Raw genomic sequence first — 24,220 nt, 5'->3', positions numbered from 1 at the left:
TGGTGCTACTACTGTATGAGAAAAGTACACAATAAGCGCCAACTATTTGTAAGTGCTGAAGAAAGCTAATAATAATAATAATAATAATTTATTATTTATACCCCACCCATCTGGCTGGGTTTCCCCAGCCACTCTGGGCGGCTTCCAACAGAAAAATGAAATATAATAATCTATTAAACATTAAAAGCCTCCCTAAACAGGGCTGCCTTCAGATGTCTTTTAAAAATCTGGTAGCTGTTTTTCTCTTTGACATCTGATGGGAGGGCGGGCGCCACCACCGAGAAGGCCCTCTGCCTGGTTCCCTGCAACTTGGCTTCTCGCAACGAGGGAACAGCCAGAAGGCCCTCGGTACTGGACCTCGGTGTCCGGGCAGAACGATGGGGGTGGAGACACTCCTTCAGGTATACTGGACCGAGGCCATTAAGGGCTTTAAAGGTCAGCACCAACACTTTGAACTGTGCTCGGAAACGTAAAAAAACAACAACCCAACAACCACTTTTCTTCTTCTGTTTAATGGCTTCCGAGTGAGCATTATTTAAAGGCAAGGAGCTGGACACCTCAAACTGAAAAAGCTTTAGAAACATATGGAAGCACTTTGTGTGTGATGATGCCAAAAAAAGAGAGGGAGGGAGAAGCTTGCAGTCTAACAAGGATACCCCACACAGACTGTCAAGTCAAATAAGGAAGGGCTGAGTTACGTAACAGAGAGACTAAAGGAGACAGAAAGAGTTAAGCAGAGCAACAAATGACAGCAGAAGATGATATTCTTGCAAGGCAGTCCCACTCGGCCACACAACACGCTGGGTGACCTACCTACCTCACAGGGTTGCTGTGAGCTTTAAGTGAGAACCATATATACCACTTTGAGCTCATGTTAGAAAAAGCTGGGTGGGTTGCATTTATATCTCTTTTTTGTGTTACTGTGCATTCCTCGTTTGCAGGTCCTTAGCAGTGAAAGGAAGGCATTTTGTCCATGCTCAAAGGCACTTTGATTATCCATACGTGAATGTATTTTCAAAGACAAACTCTGTTCCATTTTACATCAGCCCTTTTAGGTTCTGCTTATTTTCAATGGGCGCTTAAGCACATAGTTAACTTCGCTCATGTAAAAGCCAACAGGAATCCAAAAATACCTAACTTTGTAATGTGCCCAATGTTAGTGCCTAGGCCTATACTACATTTTTTTAAAAAAAAACCATGTAGATGTTAGCCACTGTAATAAAACAAAAAACAAAAAATAACCCAAGCTGCACTGACCCAATGCGAGGCTTGATGATTTACACTGAAATAGCACAACACTGGTCCTTAACAGAAATCATTTTCTTAAATCTACAAAAATGCTACTTTGTTTGAAAAGCAAAATTGAATCAAACTCGCTTCCAGGAGGAATGCTGTTCTTTAACATAGTTATATAGCAGCTTTGAAAAGAAGGAACACCAGTTAGCACTTTGAAGCAAGAGACTTATTCCTTGTTGAAAGGATTTCATTGTTCACCCTTGTCAAAATGTGCACTGGTTAACGTCCCTGTTAACACCAGCCAGCTTGCCACATTGCTCTCCTTTTGGGACAAAACTCTCCTCTGTCTCTCCACACATGGGCTCCGAGGAGGAGAAACAGCATCATCAAACAGCTGCTCCGCAGTTGCTGGTGAGCAGAACGAAGGCACAGTGGCAACTCTCAAGAGCCGCTGTGATGTCCAAGGAAGATGCCAAAGTTTAAAAGCTTCCCCCGCCTGTGTGTGTGTGTGTGTGTGTGTGTGTGTGTGTGTGTGTGTGTGGCTGGAGCAACAAGACAGCTTATAGCTATTGCCACCCTTTTGCCTGAAAAAATAAAAAAGGACCAGCACCATTACTGAACATTTAGGCCTGTATCCAATATAGCACTAAGCAACACATTCCATCAGCACAAGGATTTCTGCTTGGAAGACGCAACTTTCCCTCCAATAGCCTCCTCCCATGCACCCCCTTAAATCTGTTCTGGGGTTCCCACAACACTAGGAGCAAAATTGGAGACACAACATAGGAGGAGACGCAACATCTTGCACAAATGGAACGAGTGTTTCGGATGGGACTGACAATCCTCAGCCTAATTTCATACAGGAGGTATGCTTGGCAGGGGGTTGGACTAGATGGCCCTTGTGGCCTCTTCCAACTCTATGATTCTATGAAATCAGAGAAAGGCCAGGGGTGGGGTGGTGGTGGAGGGCACAAGCCCCCTGCAAACAACCAGTTCAGAACTCCTTGGCTGAGCGCTTCTGCAGACGTCCTTCCCAGCCCTAACTAGAGACGCTAGGGATCAAACCTGGTTCTCAGCCTAAACTGGGACTGGGTGAGGTATCAATACATCATCCATAACTGGTTTAAAGTCCACACTTTGGTAACGGTTTCTGTTGTAACACTGTGTTAAAGGTAAGTAAAAACGTACCAGTTTTAGACATCTAATTAGTAGCAGTTGCAAAGACATTATCCTGCTTGCCTCTACAGTAGTACCTCGGTTTACAAACTTAAGCCATTCTGGAAGTCCGTTCTTAAACCGAAACAACGGCTTTCCTTAATGAGGCCTCCCGCCGCCGGTGCCCTTCCACCATTCGGATTCCATTCTTACACCAAGGTAAAGTTCTCAAACCAAGACACTATTTCCGGTTTTGTGCAGTTTGTAAACCAAACCAGTTCTTAAACCGGACTGTTCTTAAACCGAGGTACCACTGTACATAGTTCCATCCTTATTTCAGACATTGTGATCTATTGGTATATTGCGGCGTTTAGCTGGGGTTATATCACGATGTTGGAAACTAGACATTGCTCAGCCCTAGCTGAAACCATGCGAGAGAATTGTGGTAAATTGAGTAGTGGGGCAGTGATACAGAGCGGAGAACCTTTGGAGGAAAAGGCAGGATAAGAACACGACACAACTAATGTGTATCGGCCCTTCAGAAAACCGTGTTTTGAGTCATGAAGCCGATGAGCAATTTAAGAGAAGATTCATAGCCTCGGCAGGAATAGAAAGCCGCACACAAGGGAAAAGGCTCTGAGAGAAGAAGCCCAAGGCGGCTTCTTGTTTGCCCTATTGGCTGTGTGGCATTTCCCTGCTCTGCTAATTATATCGGTCATTCCTATGTAAACGCACCGAAATAGCTGGAGCCTCTCTGGTGGGGCAGGCTGCAGAGAAAACTGTTGCCTTTAAATAGCCCTAGCAGGAGGGGAGCGAGGATGAAAAGGATAGTGTTGTGCCTCTGACACCAGCCAGAGATAATAATGGTCCTTCACAGGAGACATCCTTGTGGTGGCCTTGCTCTGTCTAGCTAATGCAGCTAATTAGGGTGTAACTTCAGGACAGTTCACTGGGAGGAGAGACTCAATGGGAAGAGTTAATTCCATGGCAAGAGGCCTCACTGCTCCAGCCAGTTGTCTTAACATAACAAAAGGTCCCACTCCCCCAGGAGACTTGTCTTTACCATAATTATCTGGCAAAGATGCATAATGTAAAGGCTTTACATCATCAAAAGAGACTGCCCTAAAAAGGAGGGGAGGGGAGGCGGGGGGGGGGAGTCTCTCTTAACCTAATCAATGGATTAAGGATGTGTTTTTCCTTGGTGGGTAATCAAGAGAGGGGCTTAACCCTCCAGACTTTTGTATTTCAGAAGATAATAGGGCTCACTCACCAAGGCGATACCAAAATCCAAGGTAATACCAGGCATTTTTTTTTTGTTCTTGTTTTTATTTTGCCCTGGGATTAATGTTGCTCATTTGGTAACACCAGAACAGGGTAGGGGGCCAGCCCTGTCACTAGTTCATGCCCACTCGTTGTACCAATCCAAGCCATGTCACCCAAATTTTACGGAGATTAAAAAGTTCTCTTCAAGTCAATGAGAAGAAAGGAGTGGCAGCGTTCTATGGTGGTGAAGTTTTTTCTTGTTTTTTTTTAAAGGTTCTTAAATTGTACTCCTCTTTACTGAGAACATTAGTTACTGGGCGGTGTAACAAATCTTGTTTCTTTGTTTATATACTGCTCTATCATTAAAATATACCACAGCGGTTCACAACAATATAAAACCATGTAGTAAATTCATAATAAGTTGAAAACAAGTTAAAAGCAAAAGAATTTAAAAACTTCAGTAGAGCATTGTGGTGGATGTACCCTTAATTGCCTGCATAGACCTGGCAGAATAGAAAAGACTAGAAGTTGGCACAGAAGGCACCCCCTGAATCTCTATTGGCAGGGTGTTCCACAGGACTGGGCCAATGACACGAAAGGCTCGGTTTGTCGTTGTCATCGAATGAGCCTCACCAACTTGGGGAACAATCAGAGATGTTCCTGAAGATGATCTTGGTGATCAAGCTGGGATGGAAGGGTTCAGGTGGTCCCTGAGATAGCCTGGACCTAAGTTGTTCAGGGTGTTGCAAGTCAATGCAAGAACCTCTGAACCTGGCTTGGCAGTAGATGGGCAACTGGTGCAGCTGTTTTAACAATGGTGTTACATTTTCTCGACCGGAACCTCTCATCAGCAATCTGGCCATAGCATTCTGCAGCAGATGGAGCTTCCAAACCAGACCCAAGGGCAGCCCCACACAGAGAACACTACAGTAATGTAGCCTCAAGGTTGCCAATGCGTGGACTACAGTGGTCAAGCTATCCCTGTCAAGGAACGGCCACAATTGGCAAACCAACTGGTAAAAGGCACTCCTGACCCCAGATGTCACTAGGGTCTCTAGTCACAAGGATGCACCCAGGAAAAACCCCCAAGCTATGCACTTGCTCCTTCAGAGAGAGTGCAACCCCATTCAGAACAGGTAACTTGCCGATTTCCTGAACAAGGGAGCCACCCAACCAAAGAGCCTCCGTCTTCCTAGGATTCAAACACAGTTTATTGGCCCTCATCCAGTCCACCAACATTGAATCCAGACACAGGTCCAAAGCTTTCACAGCCTCTTCTGATGTTAGGGAGAAATGGAGCTGCGTGTCATCGGCGTATAGGTGACACCTCGCTCCAAAACTCCTAATGACCATTCCCAAAGGCTTCACATAGATATTAAGCAGCACTGGGGAAAGAACAGAACGCTGTGGAACCTCATAGCACAAATGCCAGGGGGCCAAGAAACACTCACCCAGTTAATGAACTAATAAAATTAAGCTGGATTTTTGTTTTAAGCATAACCAAACGTGTGCTACCTTTCCTAGTAAAAGTCCTGCACACTTGCTCTAGCACCCCCCCCCCCAAAAAAAAATATTCTGGATTTAACATGCTCAACATGAATAGCTCCCTGATAATAGGAGTATCCTAGGAACTCAACTACATCCATCAATGCATGCTCCATGAGAAAGGTGAATCTTGTTCAGTTTGCCAAGGATTCCCCTTTAACACCCACCACACGGAAGCATTATATGCTCATACATTAAGATGCATGCAGGGCCTCTTCCCACTGCTGCCAAATGCACAACCCTCAGGCACATTGATGGGGGAGCTTAGCTATGCAGTCTCTTCACATGCGCTTTTAACACACGGAGTTCATCTGGACTCTGGTATCTCATCTGCAAGAAGCAGATGACATAGAACGTGGGAAGTCGTCTTGTACTGAATCAGGCCATTTGGTCAGTCTAAGCCAGGCATAGGCAACCTTGGCTCTCCAGATGTTTTGGAACTACAACTCCCATGATCCCTGACCACTGGCCCTGTTAGCTAGGGATCATAGGAGTTGTAGTTCCAAAACATCTGGAGAGCCAAGGTTGCCTATGCCTGGTCTAAGCTCAGTATTGTCTACCCTGACTACTAGCAGCAGCAGCTCTCCATGGTTTCAGGATGAGGGTGTCTTCCAGCCCCGCCAGGAATTGAATTTGGGATCTTGGGCATGCAACGCAGATGGCTCGACTACAAAAACATAGCCTTTCCCCTACAATGGTTCATCACGACTTGCCAACACAAAAATCCTATCATCACCATGCCAGCCCCCCAAGCTTTTGCCACTTTGTCAAAAACTTACAAGAACTGGAATAATATTTAAATAGTTTTAACAAAAACGTAACCTCAGGTCAGATTCAAATGAGGTTTAATACATAAATAACCTTATTTACTCAGTCCCACTGAATTCAAGAGGGCTTAAAATGTGTTGGAACATAACATTTGCATCAAACAACCACCTTCCACAAAGCCACATCTCCTACGCTCTTTTCTTACCTCAGTGAGGTGTCTGGATGTGCCTCCATGTGGCTTTCCAGCCCATACTTGCACGAAAATTCTTTGAAACACACTGGACAACGATAAACTTCATCCTCGGCCTTCTTCTCAGCTTCGCCACTTTGTGGTTCCTCCACGGCCTGTTTGGTAGAGAAGGGAGAGTTCTCTCACGCAAAAACCTGACTGAGCGCACCAATTCACATGGAGTGTGATTCCAGCCTCTTTGGGCTGCTTTGAACATTCCCACTAAATACTCCCCATCACACAGAATATGAACACATAAGGGGAGGGGGTGTCTTTTTGTGTGTTTTTACATCAAAGAAAACAGCTTTCCGAGAAGGGGGTCATTGCCAGCCATGAAATTTGAGGGATTCTGAGAAAAACAATAATATTTTTTAACCAACAGAGCCTTATAAGAACAGCAGACATAAAAATGCTGTATTCAATGAGGTTTGCCTTGCTTAAGCTGTTTTCATGACATCCTCTTTTCAGGTCAGCCACTGCAGATATGGAGATGATCATTTGGACCTTTGGACTTCCTTTGTGTCTGTCTGTACAGTAGCAGCTATCTGCCAGGTTCATTCACACTTGCCCAACGTTGTACTGCATTAAAAGGGCACCAGGCTGAAGCAACGCAGAAACTTGCCTGAATGTGCCCTGGTTAAAAGCTGCGACGGGACTGAGGCACCCAACCAAGTCCCACCCGGCAAAACCTTGGGACACATCCAATCTTGTGTGCGTTGGCCCTGATCGTCCTGCACTGAGCAAGGGAGGTCCATAGGGGAGGTGGGCTCTGACTTGCATTTGCTTGAACACGAATAAAAATCTCCACTCCGTTGTAGTCTCCGACAAAGCAACGCCCCCAGCTACATGGAGGGGTCAACTCCCATTCAGGCAAACACGAATGAAAGCCCTCAGTAGACCTTCCCTACGTAGGGCGTGTGCATGACTTTCAAATCACCTTCAAAAGCATCCTACTTCCTTACGGGCGACGCCATAGCACATGTCACTTCATAAAAATGAATGCGTACAACACACACACACATCCCTACATTTTTGAAATTTTAATTTTGGCAACCACAAGCCTATTATAATGTCCCCACTTCCTCTCTTCCATTCTCATGTGATGAAGAGAATTTCTAATGTCTAATTTTAAGCTGGTCATCTTCTTATTAAAAAAACAAACAAAACAACCCACCCCATGCATAAATCAAGGATGGAGGACCTGCAGTCCCCCATATTTTTGTCCGAATACAACTCCCATCATCCTTGACCATTGGCCACACTGGCTGGGGCTGATGGGAGTTGGAGTCCAAAAACATCTAGGAGGGCCGCAGGTTCCCCCATCCCTGGAATCAATGGAAAGATATAAAGGGAAAGGGTGAGGGAGGAGAATGTAACTTCGGGCAGATCCACGCCCTACTTTTAAAGCACATCCCATAACATTTAAAGCACATGACGTCCCCCAAAGAATCCTGAGAACTGTAGCTGTGTGAGGAGAAAATTACACCTCCCAGGATTCCTTGGGTGAAGTCATGTGCTGCAAATGTGTGTTGGGTGTGCTTTCAACGTAGGGTGAAATTTTACTCAAAACATCCTAGATTCCAACCTTTTTGGCTGGAATTCGCTCCTCTTTGTCTGCCTCCGTTTCTTGGCTGAGTTTTCGTTTTGTGGACAACCGCCTGCGTTTCAGTGGGGAGGCAGGTGCTGTACTTGTAGTAGTGCCGTTTGGATCCTTCTCGTGGATTTTCATGTGTCTAAAGTCAGGTGGGAAAGGGAAGAGAAGAGAAAATATATAAAAAATGAGCCAGCTGTTCCACTATAGATTTTGAACCAAAAGGAAGACAATGATGACGATAATAAAATTATATTAATTCATACGACTTATCTACAACCCATATATTGCGCCTTAAAGTATATCTAGTTATATCGGAGGTAAGCTGATATTAAACCTTGATTGTCAACAATGAAACAGTGCCCGTTAACGATCTACAGCAACAAGAGAAGACACCTCAATTTCAATGTTATGATACTGCCAGTACGGTATAATGGGCAGTGTAATCTCACGGGGCGGGACCCCTGCTGACACCCCACCCACCACTGGCAAAGCAGTAGTGGATTCTGGCAAGATCTCGCTAGAGTTCAACAAGATTTCATCAGAAGTTGTTGCCACGCAACCCCAGTAAGCAAGGCTTCAGTGGGGGCGGCAAAATGGGATGGGCTGCCCCAGACCAGTATCATAACCTGAAAGATAAATTGGAATTTTGTGTGTAATAACTGGGGAAAATGTATATTATAGAATGATCCTGCTATTCACTACAGTAAACTGGTTTATTCTTTTAACAAGTTCAACAGGTTCCCCCCCCCCCTCTCAAATAAGGGTAGGGCAAGAGATTAATGGAGTTAGCAATACCAGAGATTTTGCGGTATAAAATACAATGAGAACAGTTCTTTCCACGCTGGCCCTTAGCAAGATTAGATGCCTTTCACTTTTCCCAGACTTGCCTTCAACAGATATTTGACAGAGAGCATGCAAAAGAAACCCTCTCAGCCACACATTTAAGCTCATTTCAAAAATGATATGCAATAATGACGTGGCAACGAAGTTTAATCCCTAAAAGGCACCCTAGACATATCTTACTAGTGTATCTTTTTTAAAAAAAATCATTGTAGTTATTTCCTATTTGCAGAAGTAAACCTGAGTGAAAATAATCAGTTTTCCTTGTACAGTGGTACCTCGCAAGACAAATGGCTCGCACAACGAAAAACTCGCAAGACGAAAGCGTTTTGCGATGTGTTTGGTGACTCGCAAGAAAGTTTTCTATGGTCGCGCTTCGCAATAGGTTTTTTCCGCAGGGTTTTTTTTTTTTTTTGCTGCGGCAAACCGCGCCTTGCAAGACAAAATTATCGCAAGACGAAGCAACTCGCGGAACGAATTAATTTCGTCTTGCGAGGCACCACTGTATTACAAAATTCAATATGAAGTTTTAAGACTACATAATTAAAAACATAACTAGTATACAATCCTATGCTCCATTACCAGGGAACTTTTGAGTAGATATATATGATTACACACTACTTTTCTCACCACCAGTTGCCAGTTAAAATAGTCTCCAGACCCCACCAGTTGATCAGCCACAGGGCAATTCATTACAGCTTTTGAAGCAGAGAATTAATGACACAGAGATTAAAACACACACATTCTCCAAATAATGAGAGGTGCAATACTATGGGAGAATGGGGAATTTGTATTAAGCAAGTACGGAAAAGCAAGGACTCTTTAATGTGTGAGATTTTTATTTAAAGAAACACGGCAGCATCATGGTTTCTGTTTATTTCCTACAAGGAAGCTCTTCAGGTTTCTGATGAAATTCCAGTCAAGTACAAATGCCTATTATTTTTCCTGCCTATGATGTATATCATACCTTATATATCATTCCATAACATATATATGCTACGGCTAGTGAGTTTCTCCTAATCCAGTTTCACTCCATTTGTCTCACAGGCATGATTTTAAAAAATAAAAGAAAGATAGCAGTGATTCTTATGACTCTTCCTTTTAGCAAGGAGGAATTTTTCAGTCTCTTTAGGGCATTTTAACCACACCCTAAATCTAAAAGGGCATCAGCACAATAATCTCCCTCCAAGGCCCCAGAGGACGGATGATCACACAATGGGAAAATATTAATATAGATATGTGGTTGCACTAAAGAGTTCACAAACATCAGAAGAAGAAGAAATGCCATTCACAGTTCCAGAAAGCTTCATCTTTTAACTAGACTTTTAACTAAAGAGAAGGAGGAAGGAAAACAACTGATCTTCAGGACAGAGCCCAGTTGTCCAAACAACTCACATTCAATCACAGCTCTGATGTCACTCATTGTCTAAAAAGACTGAGCAATGGGAGCAGCCAAGTTGGCTCATCTCAATGAAATGACTTAGATGGATACTTGAACATTTTGCTTCCTAACTTTTTTTGTAGGAGGGCTAGAGACTTGCCTTCCTTTTAAAGAAAGGAAAGCTCAGAGTCTGGTTCCCCTGCTAGCTTTGGGCCTGATAACCAGTTAACCTTTCTGCCGTTTTTGACTACGTAAAGATCCAAATTTGGAGAATCAATTCACTACTACCTTAGTACGTACGAAATAAAACCGCAGGCAGAAGTCTTTACTAAGTGCACAAGATAAATGCTTGAATGAGCATCAATGTGGTCCATTTTGAATCATCGCTCTATAGGGCTAAGTTAGGTTTCACAAGGAAGTACACGAAATTACAAAGAGAATGAGGAAAACAAATCACTCGATTATGTTTCTCTCAAATGCGCTTCTGGGTAACTGCTGCTCTGGTTCCACCTTAACAAGCAGCTAGATTCAACTCCCACCAACTTGCCCAACTGGTTCTGCTTTGGCATGCAAGAATGAGCAAATATCAGAATGTACCTTTCTTGTCAGCTCTCTTTTAAACAAGACCAAGAAACTGTCACCAATTTCATTCTGGTTTTTTTTTATAAAAAAAAAAAGAGGAGTAAAGACAAAGAAAATGAAATTCAGCATGGGAGTTTGAAAGCGAACTGCCTGTCACATCACCTCCATTTTCTCATTTTGCACGCAACTTGCCTGCAGACTCAATGATCAAGAGCGTAATCCGTGCATAAGAAGTTGGCTGTCAATGCCCATAACAACAAGCAAGGCAGAATAACATGACACTGGGAGCATTATATGTTCTGGACAATTGTAACATAAGGACTCGATGATAAACCATATGGGAAAGGGAAAGAAAGCCAGCAGTAGGGGGACAGAACTCACCACTTAAAGAAATGGTGCCTATGCTAACACAGAACTGACCCAAGGTAGGTAAATATAACATTACAAAAATGTAAAGGGGCCACATCACTTCTTTTTTTAAGTGCACACTTAAAAAATTATGTGTGCTTGCAAACATCTCACTTTCTCTTTCTCATACTCAACACTAAAGGGGCTAGGATTGGCTATTGCTCCCATTCCATTCAAAGCATGTTTGCAAACTGTTCTCAAAGAATGGCTTAGGACGCTCAGCATTAAGCTGTACTTCTCTTGCAGAGAGAGAAAGATCAGCAGCTGCACCGCTTAGAACTAAACTGAAAACATTCCCATCACTCTGCCACGGAGTTGTGCCTCTTTGCTGTCAACATGCCTCTGAATGCAAGTTGCTGGGAATCACAAGTGCGGAGAAAGTTGTTGTTGCAGGATCTCCCCATGAGCATCTAGCTGGCCACTGTGAAAACGAAATCTTCGACTACCGGTACGTGGGTGTTTGGGCCTGAGCAAGAGGGGCTCCTCTAACGTTCGCTGAAATCCCATGTTTAAATTATCTGATGCAAAGCAATTTAGGGCGCACCTGCAAACGCTCCCAAAAGAACAGAGAAATATTATTTATTTTCCCATTATATACGCCACTGTTCAACAAGCTGGCCCATTGCTTTTAGTCCTCTCTTGGTGCTGTGTGTAGCTCCCAACTATAAACACCCTAGGAATAAATCGTGACTTCTTCTTGGATTCCCCCCTTCGTGGCAATAAGTGAGGATATGCAGACTCTGCCAGTTCCTCTGTATTTGAGGGGAATAATGCAACAGTGCAGGTAGTTTGTGCTGGTGAGATGCATTGCTTATGTTGCACCCGATCCCTAAAACCAATAATCCTGTGGACATGGCCTTAGACTGCATCCAGTCTGTTTAAGACCTTTGGTTCTAGAGCAGGGGTCCCCAGACTTACCGTGCGGCGGGCCGGTGCCCGCCGCGCCGACCGCGCGGTGGGCCGGAGGGCAGGGGAGTGCGCGCGCAGCGGGCCGGAGGGCGGGGGAGTGCGCGCCCGTGCGCATGCGCACACGCGCCCGTGCGGGGAAAAAATCGCCGAAAATCGCTTGTGCGCATGCGTATGGGCCTCCCCTGACCCGGAAGTGCACCAGAAATGACCTCTTCCGGGTCAGGAGAGGCCCATACGCATGCGCACAAAGGATTTTCGGCGTTTTTTTGGCGTTTTTTTAGATCGCCGCTGCGCCGCGCGCCGTGAGAGCGGGCGGCGGCAGCGGGCGGCGGGGGTCGTCGTGGGCCGGATTGGAAGGCCGATTGGGCCGCATCCGGCCCGGGGGCCGTAGTTTGGGGACCCCTGTTCTAGAGATACATTCTGCATATAATACAAACTACTATACTGTTAGGAGAACCCACGCCTAGGCTCAGGGCAAGATCAAAGCTGGAGCACAGAATTCCCGAAACATCTGAAGACTCATGGATGGGAACTCTCTCTCACACACCTCCACACCCAGTGCATGAAGTTGGGTTTGAAAAGATTAAGGGGTGACGTGTAAGTCACAGAAAGAAAATTAACAAGCCTTGCTATTTGAGCAATGTGCTTGGGGGGGAAGGAGACATGAAGGAGGCACCAAGCAACAGGAAAGGGACGGCAAAACCCAAAAGGCTACTGACAAATACTTTTCGCCGATGCATTGACTTGACAGAAGAACACTTCTTCTGCATCTGAGAAAGCTAGCCATAAACTGCAACTTGTTGGGCATTTTACTGTTGTTGTTTTTTAATATTAGGGCTATTCTTCCAGATCCATTTGCCAGCATGATTTTGAGGTGCTGCCTCTCTCTTTTGCTTCCTTGGCTTTTTGGCGTTATCCTTCTGACAAAGGAGCTCAAAGTCAGAAAATGGCTAACTTTACACAGAAAGCAGCAACCCTCCCCCCCCCCCAACATAGAACTTCTTTAAAATGAACATGCTATACACAACGAAGTTTAGAGGTACAGTCACGTTGCTTATTTCCATTGCACATAATTAAGAAAAATGGAGAGCAATTGTGTGCATGTCATGGATATGAAGGAATGGTTGATTAACAATTTATAGATAAGAATACATTGTTCATTGCAAATGCGATGGAAGAAAAGGAGAAGCCAAGAGAGAAAGTGAACTTTTAAAAATACAGGCAATGAAAGGATCTTGGCTTTGGGCAGGGAATTTGGAACAGATGGACGCTGGTCCTTTCTTGGGAGTGGGCATCTTTTTACTAGTGTGCTGAGTTTTCATCAAGAATCAGTACCAGGCCTCCAGGCTTATCTCCACAACCTTGAGCGTTGTAAACTGACATTCTTAGGATTCTCAAGCGTAGTGCCTGAGAGCAGCACAAACTTGCTTTGTGGCAGCTCATGTGCTCTCTGTTCGGTTTAGAATCATGGAATCATAGAGTTAAAAGAGACCACAAGGGCCATCCAGTCCAACCCCCTGCCAAGCAGGAAACACCATCAAAGCATTCTTGACATATGCCTGTCAAGGCTTAAAGACCTCCAAAGAAGGAGACTCCACCACACTCCTTGGTAGCAAATTCCACTGCCGAACAGCTCTTACTGTCAGGAAGTTCTTCCTAATGTTTAGGTGGAATCTTCTTTCTTGTAGTTTGAATCCATTGCTCCGTGTCCGCTTCTCTGGAGCAGCAGAAAACAATCTTTCTCCCTCCTCTATATGACATCCTTTTATATATTTGAACATGGCTATCATATCACCCCTTAACCTTCTCTTCTCCAGGCTAAACATACCCAGCTCCCTAAGCCGTTCCTCATAAAGCATCGTTTCCAGGCCTTTGACCATTTTGGTTGCCCTCTTCTGGACACGTTCCAGCTTGTCAGTATCCTTCTTGAACTGTGGTGCCCAGAACTGGACACAGTACTCCAGGTGAGGTCTGACCAGAGCAGAATACAGTGGTACTATTACTTCCCTTGATCTAGATGCTATACTTCTATTGATGCAGCCAGAATTGCACTGGCTTTTTTAGCTGCTGCATCACACTGTTGACTCATGTCAAGTTTGTGGTCTACCAAGACTCCTAGATCCTTTTCACATGTACTGCTCTCAAGCCAGGTGTCTCCCATCCTGTATTTGTGCCTTTCATTTCTTTTGCCCAAGTGTAGTACTTTACATTGCTCCTTGTTAAAATTCATCTTGTTTGCTTTGGCCCAGTTGTCTAATCTGTTAAGGTCTGTTAAGGTTTAAATGCACTAATTCGGACACCAAAACCATGTTTATTTCTGCTGCCTCTGAAATTACTTTAGGAGACTCAAAACATAACATATGCAGCAGAAATTCAAAAATATAGGTATGAATAGAATGGCTTGGAAAACAAAGCTTCTAAAGATTACATTGTTATGGTGCAAGCAGAGGTGACCAAAGACCAATCCACACAAGGAAAGAAATCACATTATAGTACCCATCTCACCAGTGTGCAGAGTTTTAAAAGTGAGCACAGGTTGTTGTCTCCCCCCCCCCTCCCGCCCTTAAAATCTAATATAACCCAGAAGAATATTGGCAGAAATTATCTTATCTCAGGTTGAACTAATTGCCTATCTAGTTTGGCATTTTGCATTCTGACTGGCATCAGGTACCCAAGGTCTCAGGCAGCAGTCTTTCCCGTATCACCTTGCCACCACCTGATACTTCTGAACAGGAGATGCTCGGAACTAAGCCTGGGATTGGACCTGGGAACTGCAGGGTGCAAAACTGTCCCCTTCTACTGAGCTATGCAGTCTTACACGATGCAATCTATAAGCCTGATTTCTCAACATGCAAAGGTCAGTCCACAGGCCACATTCTAGTGAGCAAGTGTGGATGAGCCACAGAACCTTGCTCCACATCATGTGACAGAACCTGCAATCAATCGCCCCCTTCTCTTGTGATTTGATTGTGCCAGGCTCTAGGGATGAGGGCTGCTTCCAAAGCCATCAATATGCGACGCTGGGGGTAATTTCTTCTGCACTATCCCCACCCCCACCCCACCCCCAGTTTATGGCTCAGCACTTCCGCACAGAAGAACCAATGGCTGCTGCTATGCCAGCCTAATGGCTAAGGCAGTGACCCTCCAGATACAGAACTACAGTTCCCAAATCCTAACCAAAGGCCATGCTGTCTGAGGCTGATAGGAGCTGGAGTCAGCCGCCATCTGTAGAGAACACCATGCAGCTAGGACACTGGCCATTTATTTAATAAGCTGTGTTGGTAAACAGGTACTTAAAGGGAGGTTAAAACGCAAGGTGCAGTGTGATGAAAGAGTCCAGTCCAAAATAAGTAGGGCAGTTTGTTAAAGGACATTCTGTTCAAGCTCTGTCCTGCAGAATCGGCACAACAGGGGAATTTAGACCCAAGGGTGACAACAAAGGGGAGCAGAAGCTATGAGCAATTCGAGAGAAGCTCGTGGGAGGAATCCATGTTCTCCAGCGCAAGCCCCACTGAAATCACACTCCTGTTTCATTACAAAGAGTTTGGGGCAGGAAAACTTCCGTGTGCCCTTTGCCGCTTTATCTTTTAAGGCTGACAACAGAAACTAGACCGTCCAGGTGAGAAAACAAACAGGCACTTCAGGAAGATGCTATCAGCGAGATCGTGTCTAAACCAGTTTGTCTTTTATGAGGATTAGGCATAGGCAGGAAAAGTTCAGAAGATGTACCATGTACAAAAGACTGGAACTCTGTCTCTCTTTTTGTACAAAAAAAGACCCCTGCCTCTTAAATGTGATCGTTTGAGTTTGCAGGCTCAGAATTGAAAGCCACCTAATGCAAGCCTTTGAATGATGCAGGAAATCTAGAGCTAGAGCATCTCCAATGCACAGACTTGTACAGCCTCTTCCTAAAGAGCAGTGGTGGCCAAACTTTGCCCTCCAGCTGACAGGACCAGTGGTGAGGGATGATGGGAACTGTAGTCCCAAAACAGCTGGAGGGCCAAGTTTGGCTACCACTGCTATAAAGACCTCTAGTGAGGGTTAGACCAAGGTAATTGGTACCATTGGACTATAGGAGCATGGGAAATCCAATTCTCTCCCCCCCCTTCTTAGATCACCTTTTTAATATGCTTATTTTATAGAATTACATTTTTAAAAAGCAAAAAGTCTACAACTCTGGAGGAAAAGGGGGTTAGTGGGGGTGATAGAATGATAGATGCGGTTTTGTCAAAGGTACACACATTTCACCCTAGCAGAGAGCTACCAACCCCCAGAAGGCCCTCACTTTGCAAACCTGCCTTGTTAATAGAAGTTAATGCATTGTTAATCAATGTTAATGCCTTCTCTCCTGCGGCCTGTTACCTTGCAAGCAAAGCCTCCAAGAAGATGGAATTATGTTGTGCTTGAACACACACATTGCATTTTGGGGCAATGCCACGAGATGCAACTAAGGATAGGGCAACAGGGAACACCTGCACGGAAAGTAAGTTGGGAAGTTGAGTAAAAATGGTTGAAGGAACTGCAATTCCAAGGGTGGGTATTTTTTTCCTTGGAAAAGAAATCTAGGCATGTTATTAACATGCGTGACACAAGGCATGCCCTTGCAGATATGACTCAAGCACAGCAACTTGAAACATTTCAGCCCAAAGAGCCCCACCTTTGCTTGATTCAGGATAAGCTCACTGTTTTCTCAAGGGAATGGGATGTCTCCTGGCATCGGTTTTTGACGCAAGAAGGAAACTGCAAACCTGCACGTATTAAATTCGTATTTACTTTTATCAATGGAGCATGTGAGCACCTCCAGCGCTGCCCTCTGGACCTGACCAGAATTCCACAGGCGCCTCAAGTTTTAAATGGGGAAGGAATTGGGGGAGCGGGGAGATTTCAATAGCTTATTTGGAACTTTCACACTAAGCTTCAGCATATCTGTTACTGTTGTTTTAAAAAAAAGAATAGCACAAGGATTGCACAAGGCAAGGCATTTAGGGAAGCAGTTAAGACATCTCCTCTTCTCTGGGCCTCTTCTCTTTTTCATATAAAGTATCTAGGGAGTTGGCAACATGTTTCTTGGGAAAGCGGCATGGGAGATGAGCACAGTGTTTAAGTTACGTTCTTCTTGATTCTCCGATCAGGAGTGAGCACGTGCCAGATAACTGAAGTTGCAGAATTCTGCCCGTGTGACCGAGGAAGCAGCAGCATGGGATGTTGGGGTAAAAAGTGCTTGGTTTGGGCAAAGAGCTAGGACACAGTGGCTAGGTGCATTAGAGCAAGGGAGGTGACCGTTTTACCAAGACCCTACCTAAGGCACACATCTCAGCATATCTGGATGGGCAGCCCTGCAGAGCAGAAAGATATGGCAAGTGGCGTCAACAAAAATTCTATGCTCATTGTCTCCCAAGATGCACAGCTCGCCGAAGTGGTTCTGCGGACACATCATTGCTGCCTCTCTCTTATACTGGGCTTCTCCATAACATTAAACTGAAAGATAGGGAAGAGCTATGAACATGCATGGTCAACCTGACACTATTTTGCAGGGTCAGTGCATGGAAAAGTATTGAGGAGAGTGATGGAATACCAACACTGTGGTTCGCTCCTTGAATGACTATACCTGTACAACACAGCAGCATCCACTAGCTACATGGCTTTAGGAAAGATTAAACCAGCTTTCCCATGCCAGGCTCTCTTCCAGGGGTTGTTGAACTGTAGCTCCCCTTAGCCCTAGCCAGCATGGCCCATGGTCAAGAATGGTAGGAATTGTATTCCTGGAAGCACCTGGTTGGAGGAGGCTGGACTAGATGAATTCATAGAGTAGGAAAAGCAAAAGTCATTAGCCAAAGACAATTAAAGAGAACCTCCATGTGCAAGAGAATGAATGAACCTCTGAATGTTAATCAGGGACACACTGCTACCTTAGCACCTTGCCGGAAGGTTTCCCGAAGGCATCTAACTGGACGTTCTTAGAAACAAAGACGCCAGGAGGTTATATGGCACCTGAGCCATCCATATTCAGAGGAGCTTGCTTATGTTCTCATGGAGTTGGCCACCAAAATTCTTAACCTTCAGAAATTTCAGACCAGTTTCTAGGCACAACAGATGCGTAGACATATCTGAGAGCTTGCCAGAAGAACGCATTTGATTATGTCAAATTCTATGTGCTTCCTTCATAAAGTAATGTACTGCTAGAGTTGGTGGGGAGACGTCTCAGTCCCAGGGGCTGAATCAACCAGCCTCCAGCCTTCTACACCTGGCCCTCAGTGTTCCTCTGAAGGCCACACACCCTCTTCAAGGCTGACCCCGCTCCTCAAACCATGCTTCTGATCCAACTCTGCCCCACACTCTCCTTCTTGAGTGCTGTTGCCTGGCTTAAAAGTGTCTCCTGAACTGTAATACTGCCTCTTCCGTGCCTGGTTAGAAGATGAAAAAGGGCTGTGTATTGCTGAGGGGTGGGGAGGATCAAGGGCTTGCCCACTGTACAAAAGAATCACATTCATTGCTTTGCCCAATTTTGCATTTGGCTGTGCAAACTAGCAGCGCAAGGCACCCAAAAGGCTCCCGATGAAAGCACATGGCCACCAGCCTGAAAAGGGTAATCTGCTGCTCATTTATCTGTCTCTCCCCCCCCCCTCTCCCTCATTTTGGCACTGCACCTCTTTACCTGGTCAAAAAAGCATCTAATTCAAAATAAAAAATAATTGAGAATTCCTGTGTGCAAATAAAGCAACTACCTTTGTTTGCATCACTGGGAACGCATCTACAAAACAAATCTGCGTTATAGTGTCTTGGGCACTGGATTCGGCTCTTTAGCATAGAGTATGATCATCCTGGGAAACAGAGCGCCCTATAAAACGCTAGAGGGGGTGGGTGGCAGGGAAATTACCCTTCCCTCTGGGCTTGCCTGGCTAGAAATTTGTGCTTGAAAGCTCACATCTAAAGATCTGCCTAGAGACACGAGTTAATACAAACTGCTCTGTGATTAGCAATCGGTTTACAAAGATCCCTATCTCATTTCATACTGCTTGTTGCATAGAGTACCAAACCTTGGGGTGGAGAAGTGCAATGTGTATTACAGCTGTGATGCAAGAGGCGTTAACACCTTCTCTGCTCTAGTTCCCTATTGAAATCCCACTTGCCTGCAAACTTTGCTATCAGCCATGGAGGGGCAAGGGAGGCTGGGGGAAACAGTGCCAGTTTTACCAATCCAAGTCACTCCTCCTCCAGGCAACTACACGAAAGCATCAGGAACGAAAACAATAGATTTTGAAGAGTCCAACATGGATCTTTCACATGATGCAGAGTTGGGCCTCGACAGGAAACATCCATTACCAGTTCTTACACCCTTCACAATTCCTATGGATTCTCTTTTGTGTAGGCTTGTTAACTATGTGTGCTTACTTGGAAGTGAAGCCCCACCGTAGTTCACTGGTATTTACTCTCTCCCCCCCCCCCAGTATATTCATAGGACTGAAGTCTTATAAAACTCTGCCCATTTTAGAAAGAAATATTTGTCGTTTAGCAGCCACACATTTCAGGAACTGAAGTATATACGACACAACATACAAATCAAGCGCAAATTAGGGATGCCTTTAGAGGGGCAGTATTTTAGTGCAGTGGTACCTCAGAAGTCGAACAGAATCTGTTCCGGAAGTCTGTTTGACTTCCAAAACGTTCAGAAACCAAGGTGCGGCTTCCGATTGGCGACAGGAAGCTCCTGAAGCCAATTGGAAGCCATGGAAGTTGCGCCGGATGTTCAGGTTCCAAAGAACGTTTGCAAACCGGAACACTCACTTCCGGGTTTGCAGCATGCGGGACCCAAAACGTTCAACTCGCAAGGCGTTCGCGAACCAAGGTATGGCTGTATTTTAGCTGGGTCCTAAAAATGACAAGAACCTCATTGAGTATTAGTAAATTATTGGTATTAGGAAACTTGTTGGAGAAAAGCACCACGATCCATGGGCATCACAAACGGATGCGTGCATAGTTTATCAAATCACCACCACCAAACAAGCTATCCATTCCTGCATTTCAGGGGGTTGGACTAGATGGCTCCTGGGGGTCCCTTCCAACTCTACGATGATGCAGCTCTATGATTCTAAGAAGAAAAGGTTTGTCAACCTAGACAACATCTTAAAAAGCAGAGACATCACCTTGCCAACAAAGGTCCGTATAGTTAAAGCTATGGTTTTCCCAGTAGTGATGTATGGAAGTGAGAGCTGGACCATAAAGAAGGCTGATCGCCGAAGAATTGATGCTTTTGAATTTTGGTGCTGGAGGAGACTCTTGAGAGTCCCATGGACTACAAGAAGATCAAACCTATCCATTCTGAAGGAAATCAGCCCCGAGTGCTCACTGGAAGGACAGATCCTGAAGCTGAGGCTCCAATATTTTGGCCACCTCATGAGAAGAGAAGACTCCCTGGAAAAGACCCTGATGTTGGGAAAGATGGAGGGCACAAGGAGAAGGGGATGACAGAGGACGAGATGGCTGGACAATGTTCTTGGAGCTACAAACATGAGTTTGAACAAACTGCGGGAGGCAGTGGAAGACAGGAGTGCCTGGCGTGCTATGGTCCATGGGGTCACAAAGAGTCGGACACGACTAAACGACTAAACAACAACAACAATGATTCTAAGGGACATATGCAAGGAGCTGCTGGCAGGAGGCTACAGATGCCGAAAAGAAGGGATTATTTGGATTGTGGCCCTCAGGTGGAACAGGGCATGTAGTAAACGGTCACCAACACACGCTCTCACATTTATCAACCTTTTCCCACACTGTCACCTCATGGCCAGGTCTCACCTGTGCATGTTTCCATTGGTGGTGAAGGACTGGTCACACACCGAACATTTGTAAGGCCTTTCACCAGAATGGACCAGCATGTGGCGGTCGAGGGAGCTTGCGGAGCTCAGAGACTTTCCACAGATGCTGCAGGAATGGTCTGTCCCTCCAGTGTCCGTGTTATGCTAAAGAAAGCAACAGATTGTTGGTTTTGAGTTCTTCCTGTGCAGCTTCAAGGACATGTCAGTCAACTGCAACCATCATCATCATCATCATCATCATCATCATCTAAGAAGGTTTAATGCAATGCATTTAAAATTAACATGGCATACCTGGGTAAAGGTGCAATTCTATACTCCCCGAAAAGTTGGCTGAGGGGCTTTTTAGCACATGACCTAGTTGCATCTCTGCTGGTGGAGAAACAAGGTACATAGGCAAACGATGCGTATGTCACCTGAAGCCCCCCCCCCAAAAAAGACACTGACAGAAATGGGGTGGGTCAGGGAGGTATAAGGTATGCCGCATCCAAACTGTGAGAAGCACCAAATTAGCTTGGGACCTGAAAGGCTTATGCTGAAACTACAGACCACTTCTTCCTTGGCAGAGTAGCTTTGTAAAACCTCTGATTATTTTACTATACTACCGAAAGGGGAAGGGAACCTTAAGAAGTGGCAAAAAAAATATGGGAAGGACAATAAATGCAAAAGTACAGTTGAGGGAGTGAGGGAAGAAAGCAAGCATAAGGAAACAAGCTGATAGCCTACTACCGGTATAATGTCTGAGTTTGGATGGTTTTTTTTTGGGGGGGGGTAAAACCAGTATATTTTACTGTACTGACAGCTGTTTGTCTCCAAGGAAGACACCTTCAATGCTTTTTTAAAAAGTTTTTAAAAGTCACCGGCTTACCTGACGAATATGCATTGTCAACTGATGCTGAGTAGTGCAAATCTTTTCACAAAGAGGGCAGGTATAGGAAGACTTGTCATCTTTTGTTTCCTGTATACAAAATATTTTTTTTAATAAGCAATTGATCATAACACACATTTTAAAAGTAATTAAAAATGTACAGACTTGAGGTTTTTCTCCCTCGCCCATTCATGCAGAGAATGCACATGCAGCAGCAAAATATAAATTTACATAGGAAATTTTTCTAAATGAGACCCCTTTTTTAAAAAGAAAGAAAGAAGGAAAGAAAGAAATTTGAAATCACAGTCTGAGTCAGTGAAATTGAGTGCGGTGCAGGGTGTTGGCTAGAACCTAATCCTTCATCAAGCATTAGGACTATCCAGCCAAAAGTCTACCCAATCCAGCCCAGTGGACGACCAGATGGCTTTTTGGGAAACCCACAAGCGAAGACATGAAGGCAATGCACACCTCCAAGAGTTGTTGTTTAGGGAGTGGCGTTCAGGGGTATGATCTGTGAAACAGCCCACAGAGGGAGGAAAACTTCCTCTCTCCCTATGCACTTTCACTACACATGCATAATCCCCCCCCCCCTTGGAATTTCACCAGATGGCATCTGAACAAGTAACATGGCACACCTCAGTTTCTCCACCTCAAAGACTTAAGGTAGAGGTGAGGAAGCTCCCCCACCGAGCAGGGACACCCGTTCTCTCTTTATGCTCCTCCTCCCCTCCCCCACCCCGTTTCTCCCCCTCTCACCAATTCTTATCACCGCATGAGGACCACCGGTCCCTTAGCACCTGGCTATATGGTTATGAATCGGGTGCAGCGGTGGATTCAAGGTTTCCACTCTGCATGGGACAAATTGATTTTTGCTTTAATCTGTGCACTGCACTCCACTGCAAAGGGGAACTCAATCCATATAGGGTGCCAGCAGTTGCCACCCTCACACATACAAGGCACCCAACATTCCCCTGCAATTGTGCACTGCAGGGAACTGAATGGTGAGAGATTGGCTGTCTCTCTTAATTCAAATGACCTTGACAAAACATTCTTGATCCTCCAATAAGCTTCCGGTGTAGGGGGGACTACAAGGGGAAAGGAAATGCTATGACCTTAAAAAAAAAAAAGGAACAGCTAAAATTAAGGGGTTTTTTTTGCTGGGGGCGGGATAGAGAGAGAAAATTACAACATAGTACGAGGAAGAGATAAATTCCCTTAGCTAGCTGAAAGGCTGGCCAGTTTGAAACTTCCCCAGCTACAACTTGGCCAGGATGTTTGTGCTAACAGAAGAGATCTTCCCCCCTTTCTTTTCTTTTAAAAGTTGCCCACGGGATGCTTCATGAGAACAAGTCGCCCACACACCCCTGGCATAAGTGTAGGCTTTGCATCACACCTCTATGACAAAGCAGCAAGTTTCTACCCTCAGCACCAGCCATTCCAATATCGTCTTCACATGTAGCCCCAAGAATGAGCCACACCCACTTGGCAATCAGCCCCACTTCCTGGAGGATCCCAAGTTTCCTCCCCCCACCTGGAAGGAGATCTAGGCTCACTGTTGAAAGCTGCAAGGAAATCCTAAATAAAATCATCATGCCCTTTGGGTGGTAAGGTAAGTTAAGGAAGGTAATTCTTGACGCAAGAGTGGCATTTGCATTCAAATAAAGAGCCTGGGTGTAGGCATGATTGACACTGTCCTTAGAGCTGCTGCAATCAGAAATTAAAATGAATCTACTCGTATGTAAGAGAAGAACACCCTGTGTTTCCTTTTCTTTTTAAGGATGCCCTTGAGAGGCTGAGTCAGACACCAGCCTTTCCAACCAAGGACAGAATGGGAACTTTTGGCTTGAACCAAGTCTTCTCTTGCCCAAATGTTTTAAAACAGGCAGCTTGATTCCCCAGAATCCACAGATTCCACAGAATGGGGCACTTGTTTCCCACACTTTGTTGTAGGCTTGCAGATAAGCCCATAAAAGCTACTGGCCAGCCAAGAAGCTAGTAACCTGTGTTTGTTTCCTTGCTGGCAGCACAAGGAAGGGGAACACAGCCTACGAGCATCATGGCAAGCTAGCAAAAGGAAAAGCAAGGCAAGGCAGGCAGACTGGTTGAGCGCAGGATATTCCTGGAGGCCTCAACCTGCACACAACTCCTGGTCGCCTACAGGAACCTGGTGATTGCCATACACAAGGCTGCCTTATCAGTAAAGTTCAAACACTCCTGTTTCGAAAGAATCCTGCCTCTCCACTAACTCTACTCTCCTTTCGTTACTCCATTACAAATAAGGATATCATTTCCATTTTGAAGAAAAGGCTGAACCGGTGTTTAAGCTTCAAGAGTCACTAAAAGTTTAAGAGTTGCATCATGTGTTATATAGAGAGCATTGCAGGTACCGAGCTGCCTTCATCACCCTCTTTTTCCTCCCTATCAACCTGTTATTGGGGTCCAAAAATCCCCTTTAAATTCCCAGCAATTATTACCAATTTTAAAATGACTCTAGTTTAACAGAGAAAATAAGATTTGATAACGGAAAGCGTCTGGACCCCACGTTAACCAAATCAAGGACAGCCAACATGGTGTTCTTGAACTACAACTCCCATCGGGCCCAGCCAACATGGACAGCGGTCAGGGATGA

The 24,220-nt window shown here is 45.0% G+C and overlaps 1 protein-coding gene across 11 annotated transcripts in view; it reads right to left on the bottom strand.

Moving 5' to 3' along the window:
- RREB1 (ras responsive element binding protein 1) overlaps nt 1-24,220 on the bottom strand; it is a 119,416-nt gene that overhangs the window by 21,620 nt on the left and 73,576 nt on the right. For all 11 annotated transcript variants that reach the window (XM_060277988.1, XM_060277985.1, XM_035125508.2 and 8 more), the window contains 4 exons: nt 21,592-21,681; nt 20,707-20,870; nt 7,782-7,929; nt 6,173-6,312 (listed from right to left, as the gene is read on the bottom strand). In XM_060277988.1, the coding sequence (XP_060133971.1) occupies nt 6,173-6,312; nt 7,782-7,929; nt 20,707-20,870; nt 21,592-21,681 (542 nt within the window). The remainder of the gene's footprint in view (nt 1-6,172; nt 6,313-7,781; nt 7,930-20,706; nt 20,871-21,591; nt 21,682-24,220) is intronic.

The sequence above is a fragment of the Zootoca vivipara genome, chromosome 8 (assembly GCF_963506605.1).
Source record: "Zootoca vivipara chromosome 8, rZooViv1.1, whole genome shotgun sequence".
NCBI lineage: Eukaryota > Metazoa > Chordata > Lepidosauria > Squamata > Lacertidae > Zootoca > Zootoca vivipara.
The sequence above is the reverse complement of the archived record's forward strand: the minus strand, read 5'-3'. Positions and strand labels throughout refer to the sequence as shown.